This window comes from Nasonia vitripennis, assembly GCF_009193385.2.
Source record: "Nasonia vitripennis strain AsymCx chromosome 2 unlocalized genomic scaffold, Nvit_psr_1.1 chr2_random0009, whole genome shotgun sequence".
NCBI lineage: Eukaryota > Metazoa > Arthropoda > Insecta > Hymenoptera > Pteromalidae > Nasonia > Nasonia vitripennis.
In genome coordinates, this window is record NW_022279616.1 from 1,024,427 (window position 1) to 1,036,969 (window position 12,543).

At 32.8% G+C, this 12,543-nt stretch overlaps 2 protein-coding genes, 1 long non-coding RNA gene and 1 pseudogene across 8 annotated transcripts in view; 1 reads left to right on the plus strand and 3 right to left on the minus strand.

Moving 5' to 3' along the window:
* LOC100114196 (ADP-ribosylation factor-binding protein GGA3) overlaps nt 1-12,543 on the minus strand; it is a 197,275-nt gene that overhangs the window by 92,308 nt on the left and 92,424 nt on the right. The window lies entirely within an intron of this gene.
* On the plus strand, nt 2,166-3,203 carry LOC100113913 (annotated as a pseudogene).
* On the minus strand, nt 3,884-4,861 carry LOC116416523 (transcription initiation factor IIA subunit 1-like). Its single transcript, XM_031925326.1, has 3 exons — nt 4,521-4,861; nt 4,366-4,454; nt 3,884-4,291 (listed from the first exon to the last, which is right to left on the minus strand). Exons 1-3 carry the CDS (start codon nt 4,585-4,587, stop codon nt 4,265-4,267), a joined length of 183 nt encoding a protein of 60 aa, XP_031781186.1. The 5' UTR covers nt 4,588-4,861; the 3' UTR covers nt 3,884-4,264.
* Nucleotides 8,013-9,733, minus strand: LOC107981513. Its single transcript, XR_001729451.2, has 2 exons — nt 8,751-9,733; nt 8,013-8,643 (listed from the first exon to the last, which is right to left on the minus strand). It is a non-coding gene; the product is annotated as an uncharacterized LOC107981513 (long non-coding RNA).

The window sequence follows — 12,543 nt, forward strand, 5'->3', positions numbered from 1 at the left end:
CTGCTCTAGCCAATTTAATATCAGCATCAATGTTTCGACAATGATGGACTAAAATTTTATCTTCCCTTAAAGAAATATTCTTTATTGAGAGTTTAAAATCTGCAAAATATGCTTCATTTCTAGCTGAAGTTGCAACCTCATGAGTATTTTTAAAATATTCGTTCATGACGTTTGTCCAGCAAGCAAATTCTTTGCATAAATCGACTAATCTTGTAGCAAAATCTGGAAGATAATAGTCATTAGTCTGTACGCCTATATATGAACTATTTTTATTACAGACTTCAGAAGTAACATAATCTTTTAATCTCTGAAAATATATATGAGTAAGTCTTGACTGATTATCAGGATCTTGCTATTCTTCTTTGTTTTCATTATTGTTATAAGATTTAATTATAGTTCAGTTATTTAGATCAAATTTATGAGTTTGTATAATATTAGTCAAATGTAACATTGCTGTTTGACAAATTTCATCATAATATTTGCTACAAGAAACAATAAATAGATATTCTAGAGCTTTTTCAAAAATTTCTAGATTGTTAACTGTAGTAAGATATCCAAAATACTTGACATATAGCATTTTAACTTTGCGATTCTCTTTTGTGAAACAAGGCCAACTTGTAACTATATGCTGTACACGAGATATATCTGTTCTCATCTGTGTTTGAAGTTGCACATGCGTCTCTTTTTGAAGTAAAATCAATACACAAATCGTTGTACATTCCAAATGTGATAGAGTTGAAGGCTAAACATGCACCATTTTGCAATGCTTTACCCATGTCAGTTACTAACTCTTTTGGTACTTTTGCCCCGGATTGTAACCATGTTTGAAGCCAAAAATTATAAAAACAAGTATCATTTTTCTCAGACATAATTTGGGATATTGGTACAATTAAATTATTAATATGCGTGCACATAACAGAGAGAAAAATATCACTAGCATCTCCATCAACTCTCTTAATTTTTAATGTTATAGATGATGTAGCATCTAGTGATACTGCATTGCCTAATTTTGATAAAATATCATTGTAAACACTTGTTTGTTCCGTTGACCAGTACATAATAAAAAATTTGTCATATCCAATATATCTTATAAATTTGTTAAATTCAACATTATTCTTTAATTCTGTCAGTGAATCAAACAAATTGGTTCTACGCTTTATTCCAAGCTCTTTACTTTTTGCATCTTGTCGAGCATTTTGAATTTGTTTTAAATTAGGTAAATGAGCTGGTTCAACATCGCCATATGACATTTCAGCTCTTGCTTTATCTCGTCTATACTGTTTTGGTAATTTATTTAAGACCTCTTTTTCCACATTCAACTTTGCTAATTTTTGTAAGCGTACTTTATTTTGGTGTGGTATTTTTTTAGTATCCATAACAGTAACAGTAAATGTCACTGAGCTATTTATTGTTGGTTTTTCTTTGCATATAGCATAAATTTTATTTACAAAATGTCTATCAAACCTAAAAGTACAAGGTAATTTTTGATTTTGCCATATTAAAATTCTCATGATGTCAGTCCATCCCTCTTGCAAAGCTACGCCAGTTCGTCCACCTTTATATATTTTTTCCACAGGACTTATTATAGACCATTAATCACTTGACATTATAATGTCAAATGATAATTGAGATGTTTTGCCAATCTTTGGCACTTTTTTCTTGGTATTTGGCTCTTCATTTTCATCCACATCACTTTCACTATCATTTTTCTTTCTTTTCCGTGATTTACATTCCTGTGTATCACTTCTGATGCTAAAATCACAAATATTTTCATGATCTTCATCTATAATTATATCTTCCAAACCCTTATATTTTCTATAGAAAATAAGGGTGTTGTGTCTGTCTTGCTGAACATGATTGAAAAGATTAACTACATTAATGTTTCCAATTGATTCACATACTTTTTTCCACACCTCATCAGTTCTCTTTTTTAAAACATTATTCTCATCATAAATTTCAAAATTCAATAGTTCATTTAAGATTGTTTCTGCCGAAACTAAAGGTTTGCGCCCAACCATTTTAAGCATACATTAAAAAAAAATTAATTTTTATAAAATAAATTTAAAAAACGTAATTTTTTGTTTAACATATAACTGAAGAAAAGCCTATAGATATGCTACAGTAAACTTATTTGTCATACCACTAACAATACAGACAATAATGTAATGTCAAGTTCTAATTTTTGATTTGTTTTTTCTCAGATTTCAAAAGAAGTAAATACCTATAAGCTTTCTCGACTCATGCGCCGCGATACGGCGAATAATCGAAACTATTTGAAATTATATATATAAAATAAACCTATCGTAATACTAATATCAAACGCTATTATTAACTTTTAACATTTTTTCTGTGACAGTGTTATTCTTAATAAACAACATTGATCCAGAAAGTGAATCCAAGAAGTTGATGATTGCTGTAAATAGCGACCGGGGACTTTGTGGTGCTGTCCACACTGATGATAAAGCCTGCTGACCATGAAAACACAAAAATTGTTTGGAGAAAAGTCTCGTGCCATCCTGCAACACCTGTTAGCTAAAAACATTCTGTTTGTTGCATCTGAGATGGGTCGCGAACCCCCTACTTTCAACGATGCTGCCAAGGTAGCTATTGAAGTTATGAACAATGGGTAAGTGTATAAAGATTTTTATCACATTCATACTGATTCCTCAAAAATTGAAAAAACAGTTATTTAAAATTTTTTTTGAGCAATGAACTTCAAATTTAGAAAGATTTTAATGACATTCCTTATGTTATCTAGGTACACATATAGATCTGGTAAGATCATCTACAACAGGTCCAGGTCTGTTGTGTCTTACAAAATTGACCAACTACCACTTTCGACAAAGGCTCTGTCGTTAGTGTACCAAAGTCATCTGTTTATGATTCGCTTGACAAAGAAATAATTCAAAAATTGAATTCTCTCTTGCATCTATGCTCTTATACTCAATGAAAGAGAGAGCATGCAGTGAACAATCCAGCAGAGTGACAACTATGGACAATGCCAGTAAGAATGCTGGAGAGATGATTGACAAACTCACTTACCTTCAACCGTACTCGACAAACTCTCATAACTAGAGAGCTTATCAAAATTATCTCTGGAGCTGTTGCATTGGATTAAGAAGTTTCAAAGAAATTTTATTAGCAGCTCATTATAAGAATGTCACGCAAAAAAATGGTGAAGAAAATGTTCTTGACTGCTTCCTGCAAAGCCTACTCACTCCATCTCAGAATTGCACAGCAGTTGTACGGAATATAGTACATTCAGTAACCTATTTCAGTAAATTCCATTTACAAGTCTTTTTATTTTGTGTAAGTTGAAGGCATGGCTTTTAATAAATTGAAATATACGTTAATCTATTGATTTTTTTTTATGTAGACCATTTCCAATTTATAATCTATATCTACATTTTTTTAAAATAGTTATGAAAAAAAAGATATGAAGCAGAGGGTAGTAAAAATATAATGATAAAATAATATAAGACACATTTATTTATCAGATATTTGCAAAAAAATCATATATGTACACACACATCCATTACATTCTCAGCGAAACGAAAATAGAAATCAATACATTTGTATACAGATAAAGCTAAAAGTTCTAACTCGCTCAAATGGAAACTTTATACACCTCACCGTGTCTTTAAGAGGATAACAAATTTATAATTTAAAAAAATTATCAACCATGAAATTGACAAAACTAAACATTAAGAGACAAATTCGAAACTAGTGCAAAGAAACAAAAATGTTCAATCTAGAAAGACAATAAAAAGATTTTTAAATTTGAAAATTTATCTTAAGTTTTTACTACAAAGACGTACACGTTGCATTGATTACATTTACATTACTTTTGTATTTACAAACGTAATTTTGATATCCAATTATTTTGTTAAAAAAGATTTTTCTGTATCAACACTGCACATGTATTTTTTTCTTATAAATCATTAGTATTAAATTCAGAGTAATTTTTGTAGTTACGCAAGTGCAAAGGTATGTAGTAAATGTCACTGACCATTCACGCATAGGTATCTTGCACAAACAAGACAACACCAAAATTAACTCGCAAATGTGTAGTTAAAAAACAGCAGAGCTGTTTTGAGTCAATCGTGTACAGCAATAATCAATTAAAAAAGATTTTTCTGTATCAACACTGCACATAGTATTATTTCACCACTCAGAATTTCCATTGGCTTTTTGGAAAACAAAGTTCTTACTACTTAAGTTCATAATACCATTCTTCAAGTATAATTTCCATGTTTCATTTCCTTCAAGTTTTATTTCGGTTCCTTGTTATCTGAAATTTTTTTGATTTTTATAAATAGTATTGTAAGCATTTGATTTAATCACTATTATTGCCTCCCTTTATACCTTATCATATTGACAAACTACAACATTGTTAGTATCAAAGAGATCGGCAGGATCATCATCTGTAACGTCATCTCCTGAACACAGTGGTTCTTACAAAATGTCAAAGTTATTAAACTGATGAGAATCAAAGTAGTAGCATTAATGGAAATACTAACTTCTTCTCTTGACCAGCATCTTCCTGCTCTTCTTCTTTTTTCTCATCAAGATCTTCATCATCGTCATTTTCTTCTTCCTTCAAAAAGAGACGCATGTGCAACTTCAAACACAGATGAGAACAGATATATCTCGTGTACAGCATATAGTTACAAGTTGGCCTTGTTTCACAAAAGAGAATCGCAAAGTTAAAATGCTATATGTCAAGTATTTTGGATATCTTACTACAATTAACAATCTAGAAATTTTTGAAAAAGCTCTAGAATATCTATTTATTGTTTCTTGTAGCAAATATTATGATGAAATTTGTCAAACGGCAATGTTACATTTGACTAATATTATACAAACTCATAAATTTGATCTAAATAACTGAACTATAATTAAATCTTATAACAATAATGAAAACAAAGAAGAATAGCAAGATCCTGATAATCAGTCAAGACTTACTCATATATATTTTCAGAGATTAAAAGATTATGTTACTTCTGAAGTCTGTAATAAAAATAGTTCATATATAGGCGTACAGACTAATGACTATTATCTTCCAGATTTTGCTACAAGATTAGTCGATTTATGCAAAGAATTTGCTTGCTGGACAAACGTCATGAACGAATATTTTAAAAATACTCATGAGGTTGCAACTTCAGCTAGAAATGAAGCATATTTTGCAGATTTTAAACTCTCAATAAAGAATATTTCTTTAAGGGAAGATAAAATTTTAGTCCATCATTGTCGAAACATTGATGCTGATATTAAATTGGCTAGAGCAGCCATTAATGATTTGAAAATAGAGACAAGTAAAGAAAATTATTATGATGTAGTTTAGGTTTATTTGAATATTATGAACATTTGTTTGACGTCGAACGATGGAGGAAAAAATATTCCAATATTGATTTTGATGATAGTTCAAACAAAAATTCAGGTGACAAGTTAAAACATTTATTACTTTTCAATACATTAGTTATGGCATGAACACAGGGAATTGATTTTAATTATGTAGAAACATTTTGATATAATCTAAAATATTGCTTACATTTTCAAAATCAAATCCCTGAGAAAAACTTAATCAACAAAAATCCGCATTAGTTTTCTCTTTGTAATAACTATGCATTAAATACAGAAATAGTAAAAAATTTCCATACTTAATCTGTGTCTAAAAGCTGTAGTTTAAACTTCAGGAAAGACAATTCAAATTGTAGAAATCCATGGTGATATGTATGCTGTAAAGATGAACGTATAGATTCCAAAAGCTGAAAATAAACAAAATAAAATTACACAAAGCAACTAAGCTTATTGATTAAATGAAATTTTGTTTAAGTATAATACGGATTGCAAAGAATACTTATCTGATAGTCCTTTATAGAAAGAGAGGTTATACTGCGTACTTGTCCGTTGTCCTGGACCCACATTTGTCTCCTTTTGGAGCACAATATATATCAGAGCCAGGAGGTTATCCGAAGCTCTTCTTTAATTATTTAAACTACAATTTCTGTGTATTTTTTACGTTCGTACACAAGTATTTTTAGTTAAACAAGTCTTGGGATAACCTCTTAAGTTATTTTGACTCTACACTATAACGCTATATGATTATGATATATGAAAAAATTGGCGCTGCGCGCGGTATCGTTTAGAGCGCGCGCGGAATTTAAAAGCGTTAAAGATTAATACGGACTTTTATATAAAATATCGTAACAACAAATAGTGCATTTTAGTTAAACTATTACTAGTATATTATAAAAATGAGTATATACTTAAAATCTAATTTTTTCGGATTCCTTGAAATCAACGGCTGTACCAAATAATGTGGTATTTGCTGATTGCGAAGAAAAATCTTTTGATATTGTTCAATCAGTTGAAAACTATAATGTTGGTCAAGAAGTAACAGTAAATACAAGTGGATCTCAAATAGAAAAAGATAATGATTTGATGACGATGGATTCCTCTTTACAAGACCATACCTATGTTTCATTCAAAAAACAACTGACATTTCATTCTTCATTAAATTGTAGTGAAATGTTACCAAATGGAAATGAGCAAAACATAGTAGAAAATGAAAATGATTGTTTAACAACAGACAATATACAAAAACAAAGAGGTATACATGTACGTCTAAATCCAGATATTGTCCTACGGCTGCAACAACCTAATAATAAAAAAGGCACAGCCAACAAAAAAAAATATAACAAATGGAAACAAACAGTTAGCAAAACAAATGAAGCAACAAAAAATTTGTTTCCAGAATACATGTGCGTTCGATACAATCACAGAGATTCTGAGTAGTGCTTATTATAAAGTAGTTGACTTTAAAAATTTTATAGAAAACAGTATAAATGACGCAGCAGCACAGAAACATTTATGTTATGCAAACACGATAACAAAGCATGCAATACAAGGAGTCAACAATTATTTTTACACAAACAGAGCACACATGCTGTATTCATTATTTAAAGAGGATGGTAACAGTACTATAAATTGTAATACTAATATAGGACAACACTTAACATCATTAATGAAATATTATGAAAGTACAGTAGAAAAAACGGAATGCAATCTATGTGGTTATATTGAAAACTGCAAAAAAATAACAATACCGTTACCCAATTTGAAAATTGCTTGGTTGAGTAATTATATAAATTTAGAAAGAGAAGTTAATAATTATTTCGATACTAAGACTTGGAATTGCAAAAATTGCAACAATGACAGTGCTCAGTCTAAATATGATTTAGGACCATACTTATGGATTGAAACAGATGAGGCATATAGAAGTTCGCTATACGCATCAGAAGTTCTCAAAATTGATAGTGTCAATTTTACCACGAGTTTGAATGATATACCAAAAACTTTAATAATAATAAATCAAAGTTTTATTCTCTGTGGCGTAGCCAAATACATTCCACCCATTGATCCAATAGGAATGGGTCATTATGTGGCATACTGCTACAGTAATGATCACTGGATAGAGAAGAATGACGTGGTTAAATATAGTAAAAGGTTACCGAAGAACTCACCTAAACTAAAAATTAGCGAAATATTTTATGTAAAAACAAAATTCATTTAATTCAAAATTTAGATCATAAGTAATAATCATTAATTTAATATCTATGGTAGTATAGTCAAATTTAAATTATGTGATAGAAGTGATCTCCTTTGTATCTAAAAAAATTATATTTTAAATAACACGAGTTAATTTTTTATTTGGATGCAATATTTAAAAATACTCTTTAACAACGATTCACGTGTTCAAAAATGACACACTTGCTTTACACGCTATAAAGTTTTAACATTTTTCTGTTACAGAGTTATTCTTTTTAAAGAGGTATTTCACATCTTGCATTTAAAAATAAAATTAGATCCTTATTGAAATCAGGAATTCCAAATGACAGACTTGAAAAATAAAATTTTTATATAACAATTACAAGAAAGTTTCTCATTTGATACCCTTTATACAAAAAAAAACTAAGATCGCAAAGAACTTTTCCACTAGGACTAAAAGCTGTTACATCTGCAATTTTATTGTCTGTAATTAAATGGTAAGCACTCGCTAATTGATTATGTGAATCTCCATTGAGTAACACTGCATGAACTTCAGCTTCCTCCTTGGCATTAAACTATTCACAGACTTCATTGCACAGCATCTACATTGATTATTGAAGATTGAGAATCAAAGTAGTTGCATTAATGGAAATACTAACTTCTTCTCTTGACCAGCATCTTCCTGCTCTTCTTCTTTTTTCTCATTAAGATCTTCATCATCGTCATTTTCTTCTTCCTTCTCATCATTGTCATCAGATGAATTTTCTACAGCGCTGCCCAATTGAGCAAAATTCCCTTGTTGCTAAAATGTATAAACATTATCTTATAGAAACAGCTTTATTGACAAATATACAAATATAGAGTATCGTTTTTTTTTTCTTCAAGGATTGTTTATCTGTTCTTGAATAAGCTGTTGCTGCATAATATTGTTTGTTCCCTGATACAACCTGAACCGGATGAGCAACAGGTACTGGTGTAAAACCAGGTTAACCTTCAAACGTTTTATTGACAATTTTGTTGTTGCAATATGAATGGGCAATGTAATTGCAGTTGTGATGATAAGACCCGTGAAAATTGCCTGCAATTGATTGCCTGAAATTAAAATTGAATTTATACTTATATTTCTATCACTGGAGATGGTTGATTAATGACTTGCTTTTATTAATAACTCCGATTTACAAGTACCATTGTATACATACCAGCTGTCAAGCTGTGTTGTCCAGTTGTCCTGCTTGCGCGGCGATTTGGCAACACCGCATATACGTGAGTATAGCAAAAAATCAAAGGCTCATATTCCACAACACTATTTTATTATTTTAGATTATAATGCATAAATATTTTTCATGTTTGACTAGCGGGCAAATAGAATCGACGTAAGGGCAATTTTTTAACGTTCATTAGATTTTCAAAAACGTTTTGGTTAAAGAGATACGATTATTTAAAGTTGAGATGAAATTTGAATTATTAATTTATTTTTCCTGAGAAAACTAAGAAGGGGCAAATTGAAATTCTTACGTAGAATAAAAGGGCAAATCAATATCTATAGCCTGGTATTTTTTTATTAACTAATTGTTATATTTGCAGGCTGGGACGGGGGGGGGGGGGTCTCCTCTTGTAAAGTGTATCTTAATTTAAGTATCAGCTTATCCCAATCGCGTCTAGAAAATCCTTATATTCCGACACTTTATTTAACAAACAAAATATTATATTTTTCTAGGTATAAATATTATCAGTGCAATATATAAATCATCCATCCAAATTAATATCACAGTAACTGATGGGTACGTTTCTAGTCACATGTTTCCTCATTCAGTAAAAAGTTTACAAGATACAAAGTATGTACTGAGAGTGCGCAACGAATATCCACGAAGATCACCGAGCTCACACACACACGCGCGCGCGCATTAGATATAACCCACAATTGGCTTAAGCAGATTGGACTTGAGCTTGATAGCCATAAAACGGAGGCAATCTTCATATCTAGTAGGAAGAAAATGGAGACAATAACACTGACAGTGGATGGACACGAAATAGACTTTTAACCGACCATTAAGTATCTGGGAATCATCATAAACTCCAGACTAACGTTCAAGCAGCATCTCGAAAAGGTGAGCAATAAGGCAGCAAAAGACAGTGCTGCACCATCGCGACTAATGTTAAATGTAGGTAGACCAACGCAGGGTCGAAGGTTACTCCTAGCCAGTATAACTACATCAATTATGTTACTAGCATGATACGCTCGCGATTTACAAGTTAATTGTAATGATATTTAATTCTATGACGAGTCATTAATAAATATAATATTAAATATTAGATGGATTAATAAATTCTAACCAATCAAAAGCACGATTTATAAAACATTTCCCGAGAATTAACTCTCGTCGAGTATAAATGAATATATTCAATACAGCCAACATTCTTTAAAAATAGTTATAGCTACTAGTACACAGGACTGTTTTTAAAATTATAGAATAAAATGAAAATAAATTTTAAATATTAAAAAATGTTTTTGAACTCTTTGTTATTATTAGATAACAGTATTAATTATTTTAACAAAATATAACAATAAAATAATATATAATAAACATTTTTTCTTTATTTTTATAATATAATGTTAATTGTAGGATTATAACAATCATAACATTTTTATTCTGTACTAAAATGTTTGTTAGGGTAGTAATAAGTTTACCGAACTAACAAAGTAATGTTGTATGATTATGCGGATGATAGCTTACTCTCCCATACGGGGGAGATCAGTACTTCGCACTGATTGTCGCGGCGGAGCTGTTTGCGTAATAATAAAACACCAAGGAAAATTAAATTATTAACGAGAACGACTTACTTGCGTTTGTTGACGGGGATGACCCAAAGGTTGACGATCAAAACTCTCAAATCAAGTAATCTCTTAGACTCAATTATTTCAAAAATTCCTTTATTTGTTTCTGGAGACTTCAAATAATTTTTACTCGGGAAGAGAGTAGGACACTTTTCCATGCCACCGAACGCGTCCACAGGTTGCGGATAGTGGAACGGCCGGGCAGAGCAGTGGGGATGGGAAACCATCCCCAGTTTCTCCGATTAGTCGCTAATACTACATACGCGACCGCGGACAATGGAATCTTTGATGATGGAAAGGAGTTAAAAAAAAATATGGAAGAGAGCAATGAGAATACAATTAACCCAGGTGGTAACCCACCCGCTGAAACAGCGGCCGAGCCCCATTCGGATTCTGGGAGGGGCTCATCGTTGCCCTCTTCGTTTTTCACCGCGCCCGCAGTGGGCCACTTGGCTGCGGGAACTTCGCGAAAAGCCTCAAGTGAAAATAAAAACAAAGAACCCGAATCCCTGGCAGGCAAAGTCAGCCCAAGGAGCATCTCTGATCGGATGGATGATATGCAGATCGACACAGCGACTGAAGACGATAATATGTCTATCGGAAGTACAGTCGAGACAGCGGACTCAGAAACTGAAAGGAGAGCAAAGACCTAGTCATAGCTATGGACGAAGAATCTCTTAAATGCCTCAAGATATCGAGCGGAAGCATCAAGTTCGGACTGGGAGTTCTGAAGGCGAGGCTTCCAAATGAAAAGAACATGGACAAGGACCACGGGACTGCAGGTGGTGCAAATTAATTTGCACCACTGCGAAGCAGCCTCGGAGGACTTGATGCTGTCCATGGAAAAAGAGAATATAGACATCGCCCTGATACAAGAACCATGGCTCGCAAGAGACCAAATTCAAGGACTCAGGGCGAAAGGATATGACCTGTTCTATTCTCAAACAACAAAGTACAAAACCAGTTTTAGAGAATATAAAGAAAAAATTAGGTGCGCAAAGTGGGAATCCATAAAAAGTTTCAGCGAATCCATCAAGGACACACACGAGGCGTCTAGGTTCAGGAAGATTCTCAAAAAGGACCCAACAGTTCTAAAGAGTATCAGAAGACCGGACGACACGTGGACTGAAACCAGCGCAGAGATCCTTGAACTACTAATGAACACCCACTTCCCAGGATGCCACGAGGAGGAATCTGAATGCGTAAAAATGCAACAAGAGACAGCCAACATGGACAAATGGGAGGTGGCGAGGAGAATAGTTTCAAGGGAAAAAGTAACATGGGCGGTCAATACATTCGACCCGTATAAATCGGCGCGAACGGACGCAGTAATGCCAATCATGCTACAAAAATCCTTAGACACGATAATCGATCTATTGGTAAAGATTTACACTGAATGTGTACTTCTAGGATACATACCAAGAAAATGGAGAGAGGTGAGAGTAGCATTTATACCCAAAGCAGGTAAAATAAGCCACACGACACCAAAGGACTTCAGACCCATCAGTCTCTCATCGTTTCTGTTAAAGACATTAGAGAGGCTGGTGGACAGGCACATAAAAGAGACCACAGATGTAGAAAAGAAGTGCACATGGCAGCACGCCTATCTGAAGGGCAAATCTGTAGAGAGTGCACTACACGAGATAGTGGGAACTATAGAAAAAGCTCTACATGAAAAGGAATACACATTAGATGCATTTCTAGACATAGAAGGAGCTTTCAACAACGTGAACACAGAATCGATAGAGAAAGCTTTAAAAGAAATTGAAGCGGATCAAACCACCATCAATTGGGTAATGGAAATGCTGAAAAGCAGAACCATCAGCTCAGAGATGGGTGACAGCTCGATAAAATGGAAAACCACAAGAGGTACGCCACAAGGGGGAGTAATCTCCCCATTACTATGGCTAATAGTAATCAATAAGATACTAAAAACCTTTGAAGATAAAAAGATAAAAATAATAGCGTATGCAGATGACGTGGTAGTACTAATCACGGGTAAGGACCTAACCACGATTAGAGATATCATGGAGTCAGCACTGGGGGAAATCTCTAAATGGGCAGGACAGAACGGTCTGGGAGTCAACCCAAGTAAAACCGAGCTAGTACTGTTCACAAGAAAATACAAGATACCCAAGTTCACACCGCCAAGAATT